Source organism: Helianthus annuus, chromosome 3 (assembly GCF_002127325.2).
Source record: "Helianthus annuus cultivar XRQ/B chromosome 3, HanXRQr2.0-SUNRISE, whole genome shotgun sequence".
Classification (NCBI taxonomy): Eukaryota; Viridiplantae; Streptophyta; class Magnoliopsida; order Asterales; family Asteraceae; genus Helianthus; species Helianthus annuus.
Genome location: NC_035435.2, coordinates 169,375,481 through 169,397,687, shown reverse-complemented (window position 1 = coordinate 169,397,687; position 22,207 = coordinate 169,375,481). Strand labels below are relative to the sequence as shown.

The window sequence follows — 22,207 nt, the reverse complement described above, 5'->3', positions numbered from 1 at the left end:
GTCAACAGAAGTGATAGCCACGACAGAGGAGACGAGTATGTGTTGGTAACAAACAATGGTCATGGATGATGCTTTCGCATTTGAAACTGTTCGTAATTAGCAAGTTTTATAAGAGGTTAGATGTTTTAATCGGGGGCAGACCCATGTAGTGACTGGACCCCCTTGAAAAACTGCTTTTAATCCTATGATTCATATAACATCTCCGTGTATACATGGTTATATATCATAAATCTCAACGTCAACAATTTTAAAGTCAAAATCACTTAGATACAATATGTTTTCTTAAGAATTTGGGGTCCTAATGAAGTGGAGGCCTAAAGCGCTTGCTTTATTTTACCCCTAGAGTCAGCTCTGGTTCTCAAGACATTTCACTCATACCGGTTTATTGATCTGGACTGGTTCTGAAAATCAAATGACTTTATAAATGATTTAATAATTAAAAGATATATAAATAACTAATGTAAAATAAAATATGAAACTGATTTATTTTTTGGTGTGGAGTTGCAATGTTAATAAAATATGAAGTCTAATAAGTAAAGGGTGTATCTATTTGCACACCTATTTGTCTATAGGCACACAAAAAAGGTGTTTTTTGTCTTATATGAACATCCTGCAGTGTCGAGCTGTGGCCAAAGCGTGGCGTTTTGGTCCGGTCAACCAGACAAAGACTGATGGGTGTCTGTTGACCGGACCAAAACGCCGAGCTTTGGCCGCGTTTTGGTCCTGTCAACCAGACAAAAGACTGACACCTGGTCTGGTTGACATGACCAAAACGCGGCCAAAGCTCGGCGTTTTGGTCCGGTCGACAGACCCGTCAGATACCCGTCAGTCTTTGTCTGGGTGACCGGACCAAAACGCCACGCTTTGGCCACAGCTCGACACTGCAGACTATGCATCTAGGACAAAAAACACTTTTTTAAGTTGGCTATCTACATACTTGGTGTGTAGATAGTTTGAGCCTAAGTAAAATGTGAAGCTTGTAGTTAAATAAGATTTTGGAAAAAATAAAATAAAAAAGTTGAGATCCACTCCAACCTCCAGTCTGGTTCACTGATTTAACCAGTTTTACCTCAGATCAATTCAAATAGACTTGATCGACCACAGTACCAATGACACCAAAAAGGAAATTACTAGAGGAAGATAAATGTCTTGCTTACCAATTGGTACCATATCATTGGAGATCGTTTACCAAGTAAACTACGAGGCTTGACTTTATGTTTAGCCTGAGCCTCTAACACCTTCTCTTTCACCTAATATGAAATAAAAGTACGTTGGTTAGTTAATCAACAAGAGTCTAAAATCACTGGAAATGACCAAGAAAATATGGTCATTTGCGAGTGTAATATTTTAACATCATCTCCGTAACGCATGGGTTTCACTCACTAAATACATTTTTTTACATTCCGATATAAATCGAAGTTGTCTTTGAAATAGCGGTACGGTACCGAACCGAGCCGATTTCTAACAAACACTATTGAGACGTGGTTTTCAATTGATATAAAAAAAACAAAGTTATTTTTTTTTGGGTTACAACATAGTTCAGTCTTTTGCGTAATACAATAAAGAGTAAATTGCCAAATTCGTCCCTAAGGTTTGAATGTGTTTACCAGTTTTATCCAAAACAATTTTTTTGTACTATATTGCCCCTCATTTTTGTGATTATTTGTCATTCATCCAAACGTCAAACTTTTTTTTCAAAAATCATCCCTGAGATTTGGGATTTTTGCCATTTTCATCCAAATAGTTGATAGAAAATATAAAGCAAATAAAACATTTGGATGAAAATGACAAAAAAATCTCAAAAGTGATGGACAATATTATACAAAAAAGTTGTTTTTGGATAAAACTGACAAACATGCCCAAACCTCAGGGACGATTTTGGCAATTTACTCTGCAATAAATAAATACAAAATTTTTTCGAGTTTTCCCGCGCTTGAATCATAAACAAAACCCACCATCACACCTTCATCTACAATCAAACTCCGATTACCGTCATGACCACCACAAACCACCGTGACACACCACCATCTCTCTCACCGGACGACATAATCCGACTAGCACAATACCACACCACCGCCCCACTCCACCCATTCCTCCTCTCCCCAACTTCTCACCAAACCCTCATCTCACACCTCCACACTCTCTCTCCGGCCACCGTCTCCCAATACACCTCCTCTCTCCTCTCTCTCCTCTCACCATCTCCCTCTCTCTCATCCCTAATCACCCCTCTCATAATCTCCTACATCAATCTCTTCAATTCCCACAAAATCCCACACGATCGCCACTCGTTTAAAACCCTACAACTATTCAGTTCACATCTCGATAACATCCCAATCACTGACTTACAATTAGTTTCTGAATCTATCGTTAATGGTTTCCCCCAAATTAATTCCGACCCAGATGAAGCCCAGCTTCTAGACTTACTCCCCAAGTGTTTACACACTGTATTTAACTCCGACGAGATCGATAAACCCCGCGATACGGTCAATGCGGTGTTCGATCGGGTCTTGGAGTTTAACTGGTCGGGTGTTTTGTTGGTGAAGCTTGTTTCGATTATTCGGGAGTTTCAGTTTATTGATAAGGTGAGGGTTAGAAGGTTTGTAGCTAAGGTGTTCGATGAAATGCATCGGGTCGAACTGCAGGATTTGCCGTTATTGGTTTATCAGTTGCTGGTTTTGGCGTCGAAGGGGGTTAATAAGAGGGAGGTGATTGAGGGTATTATTGTGTTTTTTGGAGGTAAAGCGGGTTTGGAAAAGGGTGGTTCGACTATTGTTAGGGAGGTTGAAGGGACGGTTTTGTTGCATGTTAATTTTGCGGTGAAGCAGGATCCGTCGTTGGGGCAAGAAGTGTTGGGGCTTGTGAGGTCGGATGTTTTGGTGATTGATCATTTTGTTGTGGGGTTGTTGTTGTCGATTGCTAGAATTAGGAGGTATGGTGAAAACGTGATGGGAACGCTGAAAACGGCTTTGAGTACTTCTTATAAGGATTACAAGTTTTCTAGGTACATACCTCGTTATATGATATCATTCTTTATATTTCCAACTATATATGATTCATTAAATAACATGATAAAAGTAGAAAGCACTGATTGTTTAAGTATTATTTTCATACATTGTGGTTGTGCAGAGTTATTATCCATGGTCTGAGTTACATGTTATAAAGATTGTCTTTGTGTTAGATATTTTAGATGACCTAGGTTACATATTATAAAAATCATAGTTATTAAAGGTACTAGGCGCACTCAAGGCGTATAGGCCTCGCCTGGGGCCTAGGCGCAAAGTGCAAAAAAAGCGAGGGCCTGAGAAAAATAAAGCGCATAATGAAAAAATTTAAAAAATATATTATGTATTAGAAAAAGAATACTATTCTTCAAATAAAATAAACAAAGTCTATTATGTAACACTTTATATCGTCTAATTAGTACCAAAATATTAGTGTATTAGTGTAGAAAAGTAGTTTTCCTTGATTAAAAGTAGAAATTTGGCTAGAATCTTGTCAGAATTTAGCCGGAAACTCTCCGGAATCTAGGAATCTTGCCGGAATGTGCGCCTGAACCATCACCTTGAGAGTTAAAGCGCACTTTCCTTGACTTAAAGCGCAACGGCCTCTCCTAGCCTGAAAAATGGGCCTAGGCGCAAGATGCGATGGCTTTTAACAACTATGATAAAAATCAACTTTGTGTTAGTCTCATCATGACAACATAATTGCATCGCGTTTGTGTTGACGTCATTGACATTAGTGAATAGTCAACGATGTTATGAGTTCTTGTTCGTACTAGCTTTTTGATCTGCGTCTTTCCATCTTGCAGGCATTGTAAATGGCTACCTGATGGCTTAAAGAAAGAGTATCTACAGAACGCCATTTCAACTGAGGCAGCCGTTTTAAGAGCTGTATACCTTTCTTTTCAATTCTTAAACTTTCTTTTTACTTTATCTACCATCACACTAGAGGTGTACAAAAAAACCGGTTTAGAACCGAAACCGGGAAAAAAAACCGAAACCGGTTTTTTATAACCGGTTTTAGAACCGGACCGAACCGCCGGTTGTAGACCGGTTAGGGGTATATATCTTCGAAACCGGTTTTAAAACCGAAACCGGTTATAAAAAACCGGTAAAAAATGTTTTTTGGGAATAAACCTGTTGAAAACCGACCCTAACCGGTTGGACCGGTAATTAGTTTTGAGTAAAAAACCGGTTAGTAACCGAAACTGGTTATAAAAAAACCGGTTTTTGTTTTTGATGAAAAAAACCGGTTCGGTTAATAACCGGAACCGGTTTTTGAAAAAAACCGATTTGTACACCTCTACATCACACTCTACTAATGAAGCAACTAACATGCATGAAATATAAAGTTTTATAACTCTCTTGTATACTAGTTATTTTCAGGTTAACGAGAGCAATTACGGAAGAGAGCATATTGTTCCTAGCATAGTGCAGTTGGGCTTTGTGTTGCTGGAGTCGGTGGAAGAGATGAGCCATCAAGAACTTGACAATACTGGTCTTATGGGTTCTCAAGAGTTGGGCCTTCAGATGCTAAAAAGTTTATTTGAGGTTCATGACATGGCAAGAAATGAGGTCAACAAACGAATCCTTATTTAAAAACTAGCTGTATGTGATAATATAGAGTAAACTTCCGTTTTGCTCCCTGTGGTTTGGTCACTTTAACGGTTTTGCTCCAAACCTTTAAAAATAGCCATTTTACTCCCTTATGTTTCGGTTTTTTGCCAGTTTGCTCCCCGCCTCTAACTCCATCCAAATTGTTTGTTTTTCCATTTTGCTCCCCGCAGGGAGCAAACTGGCAACAAAACTAAAACATCGGGGAGTAAAATGGCTATTTTTAAAGGTTTGGAGCAAAACCGTTAAAGTGACCAAACCACAGGGAGCAAATCGGAAGTTTACTCGATAATATAATATGTTTGCCTAACTGAAATAACTGAGAAAAAGGTTCTTTGCAATCGGGTCAGCACTGTGGCGGTAAGTTGCACAAAGTCATGATCTAGATTTCTTCTTTGCAGATAATTGAGCAATGTAAATTCCGAATTCTTTCTCTTAAGCCAGAGCAAAGTGTAGCTATCGTAAGGTAATAATTAATATTGGTTAATAATTATGGCTGCAAACGAACCAAACGTTTGGCAAACAGTTCGTGAATCGTGCGGCGGGAAGTTCGTTTGTGTCTGTTCGTTTATTAAACAAAAGAACACGAACAAGAATTTCATTGTTTAGTTAACTGAACGAACATGAATAGAGGCCGCGTTCATGAACGTTCGGTAACGTGTTTGTTTGTGTTTGATAGTTCATTAGTGTTTTTAGTTTTTATATTTTATTTATATACTTCAAAATTCCGATAAATAAAATATTTACTAAGCGTTGGTGTATTATATATTCTGTTCATGAACGGTTGTTTGTGTTCGTTTGTTTCCATTTGTGTTCATGCACATTAGTTTGCGCTCATTTGTGTTCATCAACGTTCGTTTTCGTTTGTTGCCTAAAATTAACAAACAAACATGAACGTAAAACCTCATTCGGTAAGCGTTCATGAACACAAATATTTCTTAACAAACGAACACGAACAAGGTCTTGTTCATGTTTGTTCGGTTCATTTGCAGCCCTATTAATAATTAATCTTGGTGTGCTTACTGTTAACCTTTTTTCGACAGATTACTTGGTAACCTAGTGAAGAACTACCCACATCCAATATTAGAATATATTTCACATTTGAAAGAATTGTTAGATTATTTCGGTTTCATGCAAAGCAAAGTTGTTTCCCATCTGATTGACGTTTTATTACCGCTCATTAAGTTCAGTCACAACCTTCAGGTTTACCCTATTTCCATCATTTATTTAGTAATTAAATGCATGAGACAAAATCAATAACAGTTCTGTATTTTTTACAACATTGCAGGACTACATCATCTTAGTAGTGCGAAAGGCTATGTTTAGACAAGAAGATCAAGTTCGATTAGCTGCAGCTGGAGCGATTATAAATCTAACTATTGCAGAAAGACAGTTTAAACAAAATAAACCGTGTTTTTATCAGGAATCGTCAAGCCAAGCTAGTAGTAGTCAAGTTCATGAAGGACCACCTGTAATAAGCAATGATCTGTTCAAAGAACTTAGTGGTTTGCTGCAACGTTGTCTCTACCAACAGGTTGTCTTAATACCATAGTTGTCAATGGCGGCTATAGCGATCGCCATAGCGCGCTATGTAGCGAGGCGACCAAGTGTCGCTATTTGGGTCATAGCGACCAATAGCATGAATAGCGACAGTTAGTTTTTTTTTATGTAAATGGCAATTAGATATAGCTATAAAATAGCTGGATTTATAGGTTTTTGTTAAATATACATGTAAAATAGCATATATACCAAGGTATTTTGTTATAATATACATATAAAAATTTTCAAAATTCTTTTTCTAGTGTATCGTTATTTATAAAATAGCGGCCGCTATTTGTCGCTATTCGCTATGTAGCATATCGGTCCCATGTCGCTATTTGTCACTATTCGCTATTAATAGCTATGCTTAATACATACAACCAAAAAACGTAAGACTGAATATGTTACATGTGTCATTGCCTTTGTCGTATGTAGGCCAAAGTGAAAGAAGTTGTATACAGGGGACTTTTAAAGCTTGTGTTGGTTGACCCGTTGACTGCAGGGGAGGTTTTTGATTTTCTCTTGCCTCATTTTCTGAAGTTTTATAAAGAAGTAAGTACCCATGGAATATTTTGGGTGTACCTATTGGCACACCCAAATGCCTATATGCACACCAAAAAGGGCTTTTTTGTCCTATATGCACACCCCGCAGTGTCGAGCTGTGGCCAAAGCGCGGCGTTTTGGTCCGGTCAACCAGACAAAAGACTAACGGGTGTCTGACGCGTCTGTTGACCGGACCAAAACGCCAAGCTTTGGCCGCGTTTTGGTCCTGTCAACCAGACAATAGACTGACCGGGTGTCTGGTTGACAGGACCAAAACGCGGCCAAAGCTTGGCGTTTTGGTCCTGTCAACAGACCCGTCAGACACCCGTCAGTCTTTGTCTGATTGACCGGACCAAAACGCCGCACTAGCTCGACACTGCAGGGTGTGTATATAGGACAAAAAAACCCTTTTTGGGCTGACTATCTACACACCAAGTGTGCAAATAGTCTCCCCTTATTTTTTAATTCCAGTTTTGACGTTTTATGGCCGTTTTTTATTTATGGTTGACTTTTTGCATTTTGTCAGGATGGTCAACTTGACATAGTTCAGTGTGTTAAAACAGATAACGGCAAAATTTGCGTAGTAGAACCACTAGATGATCTCTTATCTTGTGTTTCGTGGATTCTTTTACTTCAGCCACAAGCAAAATCTGATGTTCGTTCAGATTCATGGGCTTCTTTTGGTTTCTCACTCACACAAGATACCGAGGTAATAATTAAATTTGTTAGAATATAGTCAAATACACGAATAGTTATTATATAGTTACATACATTTCAACAATAAATAGCAGCAGGCACAAGGAACAAATTCTGGTGAGACGTTTTCCAGTGCTTTATCAACAATTCGTAAGCTTCTAAGAGATGGAAATTTGGAAGGTTAGTTAGGTACCTTTGAAAACGTTACAATAAATGAATGAGTAAAATGCCATTTTCATCTGTGAGGTTTCGCTAGTTTTGCGACTTTCGTCCTATGTAGTTAAAGCGGTCCAAAATCGAATAGCGGTCAAGGTCCGCTATATGATATATAGGTTATAGCGGTGGTATAGTGGTGATATAGCGGTAATTTTTATACCATGCATAATTTATGTATTTATATATATATATATATATATATATATATCTTTGAAAAATATTAATAGTAATATCAAAATTCATAGTAATATCATTCCATTATCAAAAACCTGTTGCAAATCAAATACTAATAGTAACTTTGAAGTATTTAATTTAAGAATTAACACAGTCAAACACCATTACTGCTATAACCGCTATAGGCCACCGCTATAGCACCGCTATAGCGGTATTTAGTGCCGCTAATAGCGGAACCGCTATAGGCCACCGCTATTTGGACCGCCAAACACCCTGAGGTCCGCTAACCGCTATAGCACCGCTATTGACTGCTTAGCTTTCATCCAAAGCTTTGTTTTTCCGCATCTGAATCCAAAAGGTTTGAAATCTTGCCATTTTGATCTTGCTCATCAACTCCATCCATTTTTCTTTGTTAAATCAGGGGTATTTTCGTCTTTTTTGTTAACTAAAGTGGAATTCAGTCTTTTTCTCTTTATGTGCAAGCATTTAGCATAATGTACAAGCGAGTTCTTAAGTGAAAAAGACTGAATTGCCCTTTAAGTTAACAAATAAGACGAAAATACCCCTGACTTAACAAAGAATAATGGACGCAGCTAACGAGCCGGATGAAAATCGCAAGATTTCAAACCTTTTGGATCCAGTTGCGGAAAAACCAACATTTGGACGAAAGTCGCAGAACTGACCAAACCTCAGGGACGAAAATGGCATTTTACTCTAACTGAATAATGTTACTGAGTAATTATATCTATGCATGTTTGACCAGGATTAGTTGGTCAAACAAAGGATGCGGGCCTCACAAGCCAACAAGAAGAGAGATACAAATATAGCGGTTTGATTTTATCAGGTGTTATCAAGGTGATGTTGAATACCGTTGCTACCGAATTGGAAAAGGCAGTTGACGATAAAAAGACTGAATTGGAGAACGAATTTTCTGATCTCGTTGATCTATACGTTTCATCGGAGAAAAATGTCGCTAATAGTACACAAAGTGACAGCACTAGAAAAGGGACAACACAGTCTACTGCTATTGATCCGACATATAAAAACGAATCCGACAACACAAAGTGTATAAAAGAAAAAGCTCCTGTGTTGGCAACTTCTAGCATTTATCAGTTGTTTAAAACATCGTTTGAGTTATACAAACACGACGCAACAAAGAGTAAACTCTTGAATTTTGTCTTAAACGCCATCCTTTTCCAGATAAAATCTTTTGCTTATGTGGCAAAAGATGATCCGTTGAAGGGTTTGATTTATGGAGATATTAAGGTTCTAGGACCACCCTTGTTGAAACTGATTTGGTTGCTCATGAAAAAGGAAGCCAAGGGTAAAAAGGACAATGGAGATATAAAGGGTCTGTTTTTATTAGCTCTAATGTGTTTGAAGGAATTGGTAATAGTGAATTCTCATAGTGGTGAAGAGATTAGAGAAATCGAAGAAATGCTGTTGGATTCTGTAGGTGAAGATGTTAGTGATTCGGAATGTGATCATGAATATCAAGTGAATGGGATCGATGATCAAAGGGAAAAGCTCTTGGTTACGAAGTTTGTGAAACCGTTGTTCTCTAAGCTTCTTCATGCAAAGTTCTTTCATGAAGTTGAGGTATTTCGACTTATTTACTTGAAAATGGGTTGATTTGACTTATGTTTTTGTCTCTAACAAGGGTCAAAGTCAAACATGCAAGTAAATGGGTCAAACACTAAGAAGTCTTTTTTTTTTTACCTAAGAACAAAATAAGAAATAAGGTTTTTACGTTGAATCATCTCAACGCATAATGTTCGCTTCGTTGATTCAGTGAAACTAGTTGTTTTAAGTAACTAATGCTATTAATCTGATATGGAAGGGGTGGTTATGGTATGTTGGATTTAAATAACTCCAACTTTCACCATTTGGCCGATAACACTCTCAACTTACGAATTGTACCACGTCACTCCCAACTTTCAACTTATTTTCCTCTGGCACTCCCAAACTAACTTAACCCTAACCCATTTAGTTTTTTGCTGATGTGGCACTTGTTTAGTGGCATGGCATCTAATCTGTCATTCTTTGCTGACGTCTATGTTGTCAAAAGCGCAAAAAGCGCGCGCCTAGGCGCCCAGGCGCAGCGAGGCGCACCTATAGCGCCTGGTGGTAGCCTAGGCTCAAAAATGGGATTTTTTTTTGAGAAAAACGGTGCTGAGGTGCAAAAAGCGCGCGCCTAGGCTCAAAAAACGTTGTTGCGGCGCAGGGAAAAAGGTAAAACAGCACAAATGACCATTAAAAACGAAACCGAGTGCATGCAAAACTGCCTCACGCGTGCAAAACTATTAGCTACATGATCTTAAATGGCATATAATATAGTTTTTTAAATTTTATATGTGGAATCTTATTTATTATCAAAGCATAACATATTTTTTATATTTTTTTCTCTATGTGCGCTTTTCTTAAAAAAGCCCACGCTTTTTTTTTGCGCCTTGCGCCTAGGCTCCGGCCTCGCCTGCGCCTTGCGTCTTTGACCACATAGGCTGACGTGGCATCTGATGTGGCACTTGTTTAGTGACATAGCATCTGATGTCAGCAAACCGGGTTAGGGTTTAATTACTTTGGGAGTGCCATAAGAAAAATAAGTTGGGAGTGGCGTGGTACAATTCGTAAGTTGGGAGTGTTATCAGCCAAATGGTGAAAGTTGAGGTTATTTAAATCCAATATTTCTATATAAATATGATATTATGAACTTTTAAGAGGTACATAAAACCCTCTAAAATCATTAGCAAATGATATTATGAAACATTATTTATAATCATATTCGACGAGTTAATTGTACATAAAATATTTAGTGTTTCTGGTCAACCAACCATATGGTCTCATACCAGAAATTGCATGTTTGACCGATTAACGATCCACTCGTACACCACCTCTATTTATGGATTTGACTAGTAAATATGATTTTGACTTGAATTCTACCAACTTATCAGATCTTGTGTGACATTGCAAAAATGATATGGAGTAACATTCTTGGAAGCTGGGCTATACATATATGTAAAAGCAATAATATAGCAAATCCGAAGATTGCAAAAAGTGTCGTCACCTTAGCACTATCATGCACTCAGGCTCCAAATGATTTGATTGTTGCTCAAGAAATGGCAATGGAGCTAGCAAAAACAATGATATCTCCATCAGAGAAATCTGAAATTTATGCTATCATAAACCGTTCAACAGAAAGTGCTATAGCAACCGGACTTTTGCAGTTAGTTGAATCAGTTATTGCTGACATGGACCGGCTCAGCATGAAGTTGAAGACATGCTTAGTAGGTGCTTATAAAGATGGAAAACACAACCCGTATTTCACTTTAGAAGAGACTTTGTACCAGAGGGCTGAAGCTGTCGTTGAGTTGTTATCTTCTTTTGTTGTGATGAACCTCAAGGGTAACTAACTCTTTCTTTAATTATTGAGTAATTCGTCCCTGAGGTTTGACCAGTTTTGCGAATTTCATCCAAAGGTTTGTTTTTCCGCATCTAGATCCAAAAGGTTTGAAATCTTGCCATTTTCATTCGGCTCGTTAACTCCATCCATTTTTCTCCATTCAGTCAGGGGTGTTTTCGTACATAAAGGGAAAAAGACCGAATTGCTCTTAAGTGAGTACTTGTACATTATGCTTAATGCTTGTACATAAAGTGAGACTGAATTGCCCTTTAAGTTAACAAAAAAACATAAAGTGAAAAAGATCGAATTGCCCTTTAAGTTAACAAAAAAAAAAAAAAAAACGGAAATACCTCTGACTTAACGGAGAAAAATGGATGGAGTTAACTAGCTAGATGGAAATGGCAAGATTTCAAACCTTTTGGATCCAGATGCAAAAAAATAAACCTTTGGCCGAAAGTCGCAAAACTGGTCAAACCTCAGGGACAAAAATGACATTTTACTCTTAATTATTTACATGTGTAGTATCATAAAACAATACTTAATATGAAAAATGCCTCTTAACTGAATTCTTGCGTTGGTTGAGTGGACTTTTTTTTTTGTATAAAATGAGAAAGTACGTTAATTCTTGATATTGTGAGATGTAAAAAGCTTTATAAATCTGCAGATTCACAAGCGGAACATTTACTAAAACTGGCGGCAAAGTTTTATAAAAACTTAGCTAGGATATCAAAGTTCCATATCGCGCCTAAAGGTTGCAAACAGATCTTACCCAGCCTTAAGTGCCAGAAGCTTGTGGAAGTTACTTGCACGCGTCTAACTGCCCCCTTGTACGTGTTTGTGGGATCCTTGCAGCAGGTTTGAAATCATTGCATTCTTGTTTACATATAACTCTGCTTAACTAAACATATGGTTGACATCATATTTTAGGTATTATGTCTTGCTTAAGGTCAAGAAACTCTAGGTCATGTCTTCTCCCACTAAACATATGATTAGGTCTGCAAATGAACGAAACGTTCAGGGTATGGTGAACGGTTTGTAAACCGTTTGGCGGGAAGTTCGTTTGTGTCGATTCGTTTAATAAATGAATGAACATGAACATATGCTGTGTTTGTCATTATGCTCGTGAACGTAACGTGTTCGTTTGTATTAGATAGTTCATTAAGGTTTTTAACGTTTATTTTGTATTTAAATACATCAAATATCCCACTAATAAACCATTTAATAAATAATAGTGTATTTCATGTTTGTGATGAAAGATACCAATTCTTTTCGAAATTTAATATAAGTCCGTTTGTGTTCATGCGCTTGTTTGCATTCATTTGTGTACATGAACGCTCATTTGTGTCCATCTGTGTTCATGAACATTCGTTTGTGTTCATTTGCGTTCGCTTTTGAAATTTAATATAAGTCTGTTTGTGTTCATGCGCTTGTTTGCATTCATTTGTGTTCATGAACGTTCATTTGTGTCCGTCTGTATTCATGAACATTCGTTTGTGTTCGCTTTTGTCTGGTACCTAAAATTTACAAACAAACACGAACACGCTCATTTCCTTAATGAACGAACACAAATAGAAAATCTTGTCTGGTAAGTGTTCGCGAACACATCTATTTCTTTAACAAACGGTTTGTTTGCAGCGATTGACATCATATTTTAGTTACAAAAAGAAATGCATATTCTGTTTTTAGTCATGAATTGATGATAATAGGTAAAAGAGTAAATTACATTTTTGGCCCTTGTGGTTATATCACTTTTACTATATTAGCCCAAAATAAGAATTTTTAACATATCTGCCCCCATGGTCTCTATCATAGTCACATGGAACGCGGTACGCTCCGGTACGCGGTACGAAAACGGGTACGCAGTTCGGGCCTTTTTAAAAATCGGTACGTTGGGGGGTAGGTTCATTTGGGAACACTAATTTGGTACATGGTACGGTGTATCCTATGGCGTACCACCGTAGTTTGGTACACGTATCATATATATAAAAAAGTATAAAATAGATCTTTCATTAAATTTTCAAAAACATAATCAAAATTCAAAACTGACTGAATTGAATTGAAATATTTTCTGTGTGCTAGATTGATTGTTACAACATGTATTTAGAGTTAACATGGGAAAAAGTTATTGGGGGGAAAAAACTGGTCAGTTACCTATAAAAAGCGGGAAAAAGTTAATGGAGGGAAAAACTCTTCAGGTGGCTGTACCGCCGGAACACCGGTACACTAAAAACGCGTTTCCTATTAATTAAAAACGTGTATTCACCGTTTGGAACACTACTATGGTACACAATCGGGAACGGTCCAAATTAGCGATCCGGTACGCGTACCGGAGGCGATTGGGACGACTCTGTACCCCGATTCGGTACGGCGAATCTGGTACGAAATACAAGGGTCTTTTAGCGTTTCCTGTGACTATGGTCTCTATAACTAACCATTTTGGCCCCTAAGTCTAGAGATCATGGGGGCCAAAATGATTAGTTATAAAGACCATGGGGGCCAAAATCCTACGACATCGGGTTTTGGAGACCCGCGTTCTACCGAACTGAACTAAGAGCGTTTTCTAGTTAGACTTAGGGGCCAAAATGGTTAGTTATAGAGACAATGGGGGCAGATATGTTAAAAGTTCTTATTTTGGGCTAATATAGTAAAAGTGATATAATCACAGGGGCAAAAAACGTAATTTACTCTAGGTAAAAACACAACTTGTAAGTTGAAATTTTAGGCCAACAAAGAAAATGTAAAAACTTGTAACATTTGTCAATTTCGCCTGTTTTATATATTTTCCAAATGCTAACACTATACAACACTTGCAGAATCAAAAGGAGAGCAAAGCAAGTAAAGGATTGATAAACAAGATAAAACGAGAGAATCGATGCATCCCAGATTTGATATTTCAGATAGAAGACTACGAGAAGTATCTGATTCTACTTAGCAAAGCTACCAAAATCAACTTGTTAAGGCACGCAAAGCGCAGCACCGCCAGAGATTTTCGAATTACCGAGCCACAAAACGTTCCCCAACAAGAAAACGGGCCTAACCAGGAACCGTTACTTGACCCACAAGATATTACCCATCAAGAAGACGTGCCTAACGAGGAGCCCCGTATGGATAATGACTCCACGCCTCAAAATGATTTGGTACAAGACTCTGATGATAATGCTGAAGCAGATGCATTGTTGTCACCTGAAACAGTTGCACCATTTGCTGCAGATGATGCTGAAGCAGATGTATTGTCACCTGAAACAGTTACACCATTGGCTGCAGATGGTTCCGAGTCTTGTAGTGACGATGAAAATATAATTCGTAATTCAAAGCGAAGTCGAATTGTTTATGATTCGGATGATGAGGCATAAATGTTATTTGTATAGGATCTTTGATGGTTGTTAAGTTTAATAATTTGTTATCAAGGTTTAAAAGTACGGAATCGTGCCTCGAGGCATTTTCCCTTCGCCTCACAAGGCGTACGTGTTGAGGCGGAATAAAAAATAAATATAGAAATTATAAATCTTATAAAAAATAAAGTACTAAAATACTAATCAATTTCATCACAAGATTCAACAAAAAAACAAAAAAATCAAATATTTGAATTGACATAAAAAGTCAAAAACAAATGTCCAAACCCTCTGAGGACTATGTTAAGTTGTAGAATATTGGAATCAGGTTTTTTAAACCATGTTTGTTATCATTAATTATATTCATGTTTTTTTTTTTTTGAAAGGTTAACTTCATTAAACAACACCGAGCCCGAAGACCGGGACGGCCAAGCACAAACAAATTACATATTTACAAACTTACACCAATCCCCCCAATCAAAATTGCCACTCTTGGCTCTAAACTTGAACCAAAAGAAACTAACTATCAAAATCTCGCTAAACACATCTTCCACGCTCCTTCTAACACCATTAAATCTCAGCTCGTTCCTAGCCTTCCATAAAATCCAACATGTCGTAATAACAATACCGTGAAGAGCCTTTCGCTCCGCCGAGCTTCTATTCCCCACTTTATGAATCTCGATAAGATCTCTGAATGAAAAGACGAAGAACTTGGGGATGTTACACCAAAAACCGACCCTTTCCCAAACTCCCATCGCTAACGGACACGCAGTGAAAATATGCGTAACTGAATCCAAACTTTCATTACAGAAATTGCAACCATCATTAATCACCACCATACCTCTTTTTTCTAGCGCCTCAACCGTGGGAAGCCGATTCAACTCCGCACGCCAAGCGAAAATGTTGCATTTTTTCGAGACCCATTTACACCAATCGAAGACAAACCTGTTGCTGAAATCGCGACTCGAAACTATGAGAGATTTAACCGCTGCCACCGAGAACCCCCTAGCACCGTTCCCCAACCATTCCCACTTGTCCGGAACACTCGTGAGAGTAACCGAGGCCACCGCAGCCGACAGCGATATCCATTCGGCCGACTCCACGGGGGAGTCCGGATCGTGTTTCCAAAGCCAAAGGCCATCCCCTTGAAGACGATCTCTGACAGAGCTCGGTTTCACAACCTCCAAAGCGAAAAGGGCCAGGAACTTATCCTTTAGAGGGATGTCGAACAGCCACGGATCGAGCCAAAACTTAATTTTTTCCCCACTCCCAGCAACTCCTCTAATTAGACTACGAAACTGGACATTATCAAACAACGGCCTCTTAAGAACCGAGACTATGCTACTCCAAACTCCGCCGACCGCTTTTTTAAGAGGGAAGAAATCCCATACCGAAGAAACCCCGTGGATAGCATTAACGACATTGACCCACAAACTATCCTGCTCGTTTTTGAACCTCCACCCCCATTTAGCTAATAAGGCGGTATTGACATCCTTAAGGCGTTGAAGACCGAGACCTCCCATATCGACTGGCGAAGCAACCATATCCCACGCAACCCAATGAACCTTTCTTATTTCCGAATTTCCACCCCACAGGAATTTTCGAATAAGCGATTCCAAAACCTGAATAATCTTCACGGGAGCCCGATACAATGAAAAATAAAAACATGGGAGACTCTCAAGCACGGAACGGATGAGAGTGACTCTTCCCCCCATAGAAAGGATAGAAGCTTTCCACATCGAGAGTTTCTTCTCAAACACGTCAACAACCGGCTGCCAACTTGAAGTTCTATTCATATTGGAACCCACACAAAGGCCGAGAAATTTGAAAGGGAAAGAATCCGGTTGACATCCAACAAAACCCGCCATCTCGTCTACTTCTCCAGGTTGCACCCCTACTCCTATAAGATTGGATTTACCCAAGTTAATCCTGAGGCCCGAGCAAAGATGGAAGCACTTCAGGATTCTGACAACATTCCGAATATTTTCTTTTGACCATTCACCCATTATAATTGCGTCATCCGCATAAAAAAGGTGCGTTGGACACCCATTATTCATGTTTTGATTCAGCAACATTTGTAGGTTGTTTTAACCTCTGCCACGTGTCATAACATGAGCTGCTAATTTTCATTACCAAATTTTGACAGCCAATCCTGTCTCATGTAGCTAAACTTTGAAGTAGGTTGTTTTGACTTGCCAGCCAACACTCTCCATGTGGCCACTTGGACAACTATGTTGGGTTGAATATTTGAATCAAGTTGCCTAGTGTATGAGCTGGCAAGCTTGTTTAAAGACTATTCTGTCCTAAGACTGGACGGTATAGGGGCCGGCTGATGCCCGACTAGGCCCGGCGCCGGACCCCCACGCCGCCCCCCTGGGGCTCGGCTCGTCTAACCCGGCACCCCACAGCCGGGGTTGCCGCTCCATTCCTTTGAAAACTAGCCGTTATCAAACGGCATTTTTAATAAAAAAAAAATCATTTTCATTTTAAATAAATACCACAATCTAATCCATTTTTATACCATTCTCTCTCATTCTACTCTCATTCTTCTCCAATCCTCTTCCTTTTTTATAAAAACACTCCATAATTTTTATACCATTCTCTCCCAATCATGAATCCATTCAACCCAAACAACCCCAACCCGAATAATCCCAATCCGAACCAACCTAATTTTTTTTCGACTCGGTTCCGGAGGATGAACGCGAGGTTTATCGGAGGACGAAGGAAGAGGTGAAAAAAAATGGACGTCGTAGGTTTTTTTTTAATTTTTATTTTCGGTATTTTTTTTTAAGGAAACGTAATTTTTTTATTTTTATTTTCGGTATTTTTTTTTAGGAAATGTAATTTTTTTATGTTATGAAATGAAATTATTTATGTTGTTTTATGTTGTGTTTTTTAAATTTTATAAAGTTTTTATTAACTTGGGTTATTAAATTAAACCATAGGAAATTATAAAATAATGAGGTGGGGCCCCATCCTCCATCCCCCTCCATCCTTCATTTAGCTCATCCCACGAGCCGCCTACGTGGAGGCTCATCCCCGTGGGGATGAGCCGAACCATACCCTTTAGTCTAATAAGAAGACTGTTATGCCCCTAAATGTCTTTTCAAAACTCACAAGCCACTTTTGCAGCCATATAGAATTATAGATGGTTTAGTAATAATAGTCTCACTATTATTTTGCAGCCAAGTCAACTCATTTTGCACCACAAAGTAGAAAAAAAGGAAGAGAAAAAACTACTTTTAGACTATTCAAAATTTCCAAAATCTTAGCTCTAGAAAGGGTTGTTCATGTAACCTTTTAAACTGAAACAAATCTGTCGGTTCAGTTCGTCTGGGATTTTCAGGTTTTGGTTTACAGTCGTTAAACCTGGTTTAACGATTCAACTAATGAAACGACTCCCTTAAACCGCCAAATCAACTGGTTCAGTTAGTTTGAGATTTATAGGATTTTGTTGACGCTCTTAAAAATGAGCTAGCTATTCAGTTCCTGAAACCAACAACCCTAACCCGTCCAAATCGTCAGGTTTGTGGTTTATAGGATTTGGTTCAAGTCTGGTTTGACTGCTCAGTTCATTGTGAAGCCATCTTTTAGTAAAACTAACGATTTGGATAAAAGAATTTTGTTCAACCCGCCAATAGACTTTTTCTACCCGTCCACGCAACCCAATCGCCACGTCTGGTTTGGTTCAAAACCATAGTTAGCGATTCACCCATAGATTCTAAATATATAAACGATGTTAAATATGTATTCCTCACCACAGTCGAATAGAAATCAACAGTGAAGCTGCAAACTTCTGTTAAAGAACCAGCAGCAGCTTACCTTGCAAGAATAGAGAGCCTGCTGTCAGTGAGACCCCGGCTCGATATTAGTTTTGCATCAAGCCTTGGACATAAGACACATAACACTCAGCAATCGGGACAAAGACCGATTGGTGCATGTACCCCATTGTCTTTCGGCTATCAACGCCACCACATGATGCACGATACGTAATCAAATAAAAGTAACTGAATGAAACAATTCCAAGCAACAAACAGAAGTCAAACTCTTCATCAACATTCAATAACATGTAAGAACAAGTTCATCATAGCTAACAATGGAGGGTCACAGTTATTATTATTAACTTATTATCAAATGTATATAATAACAGATAAATCAAATCTAACTACAAATCACCCCAATGTTTTAAAAACCGGTTCAAACCGGCCGGTTGTACCGGTTGAACCGCCCGATACACCCGATTGAACCGTTTCTGAGCCAAATCCGATACGGTAAAAACCGGATTTTAAAACACTGAATCACCCACAATTCACCCTCTTCCATCACTTACCATCACCATCACCTTCATCATCCATATCCGACGCCCGAACCCGACTCCCACCACCCGCCCCACCCGACACTTTACTCGCCACCGTCTCAACAACCCTCGCCGAACCCATCTCCATCTGACAAATCCGAACCGCCCCAAACAACCGTTCGGGCAACTCCTCCTCCTCCTGAGCCTCAACAACAAACCCCATATCAATCGTAACCGCAGTCACACACCCTAACGCCAGATGCAAAATAGCAGTAGCAATTTTCGAGGAACCAATATCCACATCAATCTCCAAATAATTCGGCCCACTATGATAATAACAGTTCAAAGCTTTCCCTAACAAACAAGCGGAATAGTTTCCAACCGTCGCCTTAACAAGCCACGGTCCTTTCACAATCCGGTTGACTATTTTAAACCGCTGGTTACGAAACGAGTCGTCAGAGTGAATAAACCGGTGGAGAAGTGAACCGGTGGGGATCGGATCGTCTGTAGCAAAGTAAAACACAGCGCTATGGTGGTCCCTACCTGGGACTTGGAGATTAACGGCTAAGATGAAGCTTTTTTGGTTGGTTCCGGTTGATTGTTTTTTACGGAGCGCGTGGATGACACGGTTGTCGGCGCGTGAGAGGACGTGGTCGAGTTTGGTTGAGGATCGGAGCCAGTCGACGCCGGCGGGGTGGAGGAGGTATGGGCCGGAGGGTGATTTGGTTTTTTTGGTGAAGTAGTTGTGGCTGCGGAGATTGAAGAGGTCTCCTGGAGGTGAAGCCCAGCCGTTGGATCCGGTTTCGAGGTGGACGTGGTTGAGAGATCCGCCGTTGATTGCTTCTTGGATCCAGTTGGTGTTGTTTTTTTCGTCGGTGTTAGTGACGGTGCGGTGGTTTGTGGTAGTGTGCATTGTTTTGGGGTAAACGACGGCGTTTTGAGGGTGGAGTGATGGTGGTGATGGGGTGGACTTGTGAGGGGTGGAGGGTTTTTTTCTTTTTTTCTTTTCAAGTGGCGTGATACGCCGGCTGGATATATTTCGTGTTGTGGGCCCGGGTTGTTTGATGTTTAATGTGTATTTATTGTCTTTTCTTTAAACAATTTATATCACTATTTCTATTTCATAACAACCCACTTGATCAATTTTACATATGGCATTATCACTATTTATATTCGGTACGGTAGTATCGGTACTTAAAGGTAAATTTGGTATTTTTCCCGTATTATATCGAATCGGAATCAATACCGAAAATGCCAAAAAAAATAGATACCAGTACTGAAAAATTCGGAATGCTCATCCCTAAATATAACAACATATAATATCTTTTTATTAATAAATCATTTTTTCTGATAATGTTAGAAGTTCTAAAACCTCTTATCTTTCAAAATAGATTTTTACCCCCCCCCCCCCCCCCGGTTAATGGGTTTAGTTGATGAAGCCTTAGTTTTTTTTTTTTTTTTTTTTAACCGCAACGCCAGCAAGAAGCTGAAAAGTACAAAAAACAAAGAGCAAACGAGAACAAACGACACCATCACATGATCATACAAATGTCAAACTCAACCCATTTGTTCCACTCCACTTTGCTGGACGCCCTGTTATTCAGCCAGAGAAAAGTCTCTTCCTTAAGCTGGTCTATAATCTTCGGCACTGGGATCATGAAGCCTTAGTTAATGGGTTCTGGGTTGGCATGAGAAGAAGGTGTAGCCCACCCCAATGTAAACCAATCACCACCTTTTTTTTTTTTTTAATTTAATTATTTCACAATACATCGTTAACGTATATTTAGTTAATAATCAAGTTTTATGTGATAATAACATGACGATGCCCTTCCAATAAATTTAATGAATCAGTTAATCCATGACACATAGCATAGCCTTAGGACACGCCAAAATCATCAAATGCAACAAAACATGTTTTATTTTTTAATAAAGAACACACGTACAATCATCTACAAATCTAATAGTGACAAAAGTTGTGATGTTGGCATGGCTTGTAGCATGCCTTGATTGTACATACCCCACATGGGTGATGAGGCTACAACCAATCTCCTCGGTGATGAGCTAGTTGTATAGTAGTATATTATATGATAATGACATTATATTTATTTTTTTTATAAAAGCATTACGTCTATAACTAAATAATGATAAACATTAAGAAACATAAAAAAAATGTATATCCATCCAACCACATAACACATATATATGACCGTTAGTCATAATAATTCTAAATTTTTAATGAAGGATAGAAACAATATGAATAAAAGATATGAATAAAAAAGTACTATATCAAATCATAGAAATTCTTTTTTAAGTGTTTACTAATAAGATTAAAGCCCTTTAGGCTCTTAGCAAAAGGATTAAACAAGTATGTTACGTATTTTTTTGATGCCTACCTATAAAATTGAACTTTCATATCATCATGTTAAATTCAAGTGATATCTTTCTCTCTCACATGCACTTGAATACACGCTTAAATCTCCCCGTATCGTCGTGACTTCCTCTCGAGGAAGTTATCTGGGAGTTGCTTTATTTCTTTTATAGGTATAGTATTAGAATAAGATTAATTATTTTGGGACAAACGTTAAAATAACGGTAAGGTTGTTGTTACATGACATGACATGGAGGTCACGAGTTTCAGTCATGGAAATAACCTTTTGCGATAATTGCAAGGTAAACATGCGTATATCAGGCCAACGTGGGTCCGTCACCCTCTTGACCTGCGTATTCGAGTCTCTTGCACCTGGAAAAGTTAGTTTCCTGAACATATCTTAAACAAGATGAAGATCTCCTCTCAAACAATGTGTAATGCAGCATGGCCAAACTAAAATAAGATAGTAAGAAATGTAACTAAAATTTAAACGTATGGTATATTTAAAATTTAAAAATATAAAATAAAAGTCATGTTTTCTCGATTAATATATAAAATGATCAAAGGAAAAGTGCATGGCTAAAATAAAATAAGCGAAGCAACCATGTGCATGAAGGTCAAATTATGTTGGCCGACCACCAACCGACAAAACGATCCAGTTTCCAATAAGTCAATAACACATGCTGCGTTTGACTTGCACGAGTTACACGTCCTCTTTAACTTTTTAACGATAATATGAGTAATTGACGGATCACTATAGTATCGAGTAATGAAGCTTGAGATTTTTGACTGGGGGTCAAAAACGTATATACCTAAAAAATTGTATACGAAAACTACATACCAGACAATACTGAGCGAAAAGTTAGGGGGATCGGGCGTCCCCGGCCCCTTCTATCCTGCGCCCTTGATAGTTTCATGGTATCACCGATGAAACCATCTACTCAATAAATCTGAAAAAAAAAAAAAAAAACCCTTTTATTGGAATCAAACGCAGACCTAATGGTTTCTAAGTGTTATCCCAAATCTGAA

The 22,207-nt window shown here is 38.6% G+C and overlaps 2 protein-coding genes across 4 annotated transcripts; one reads left to right on the top strand and one right to left on the bottom strand.

Moving 5' to 3' along the window:
• Positions 1-1,937: 1,937 nt before the first annotated feature.
• On the top strand, positions 1,938-14,588 carry LOC110930719 (Fanconi anemia group I protein). Of its 3 annotated transcripts, none has more exons than XM_022174079.2 (13): positions 1,938-3,001; positions 3,809-3,890; positions 4,386-4,574; positions 5,015-5,079; positions 5,657-5,816; positions 5,902-6,147; positions 6,588-6,704; positions 7,222-7,404; positions 7,490-7,571; positions 8,545-9,380; positions 10,733-11,183; positions 11,846-12,036; positions 13,995-14,588. In XM_022174079.2, the coding sequence occupies exons 1-13, from the start codon at positions 1,995-1,997 to the stop codon at positions 14,532-14,534; spliced, it is 4,149 nt and encodes a 1,382-aa protein (XP_022029771.1). In that variant the 5' UTR covers positions 1,938-1,994; the 3' UTR covers positions 14,535-14,588. The 3 variants fall into 3 exon arrangements, with proteins under 3 accessions (XP_022029771.1, XP_022029770.1, XP_022029769.1); XM_022174078.2 differs by having other exon boundaries at positions 7,487-7,571; XM_022174077.2 differs by having other exon boundaries at positions 7,484-7,571.
• Positions 14,589-18,533: 3,945 nt separating this feature from the next.
• On the bottom strand, positions 18,534-19,868 carry LOC110930721 (protein ENHANCED DISEASE RESISTANCE 2-like). Its single transcript, XM_022174081.2, has one exon. The coding sequence runs from the start codon at positions 19,721-19,723 to the stop codon at positions 18,836-18,838; it is 888 nt and encodes a 295-aa protein (XP_022029773.1). The 5' UTR covers positions 19,724-19,868; the 3' UTR covers positions 18,534-18,835.
• Positions 19,869-22,207: the final 2,339 nt, after the last annotated feature.

Bases quoted from the DNA above. Each gene is read 5' to 3' on its own strand.
- LOC110930719 (XM_022174077.2), top strand. From the start codon at position 1,995: ATGACCACCACAAACCACCGTGACACACCACCATCTCTCTCACCGGAC. The intron at 5,080-5,656 runs GTAATAATTAAT...TTTTTTCGACAG, and splicing joins CAAAGTGTAGCTATCGTAAG to ATTACTTGGTAACCTAGTGA. The intron at 11,184-11,845 runs GTAACTAACTCT...ATAAATCTGCAG, and splicing joins TGTTGTGATGAACCTCAAGG to ATTCACAAGCGGAACATTTA.
- LOC110930721 (XM_022174081.2), bottom strand. From the start codon at position 19,723: ATGCACACTACCACAAACCACCGCACCGTCACTAACACCGACGAAAAA.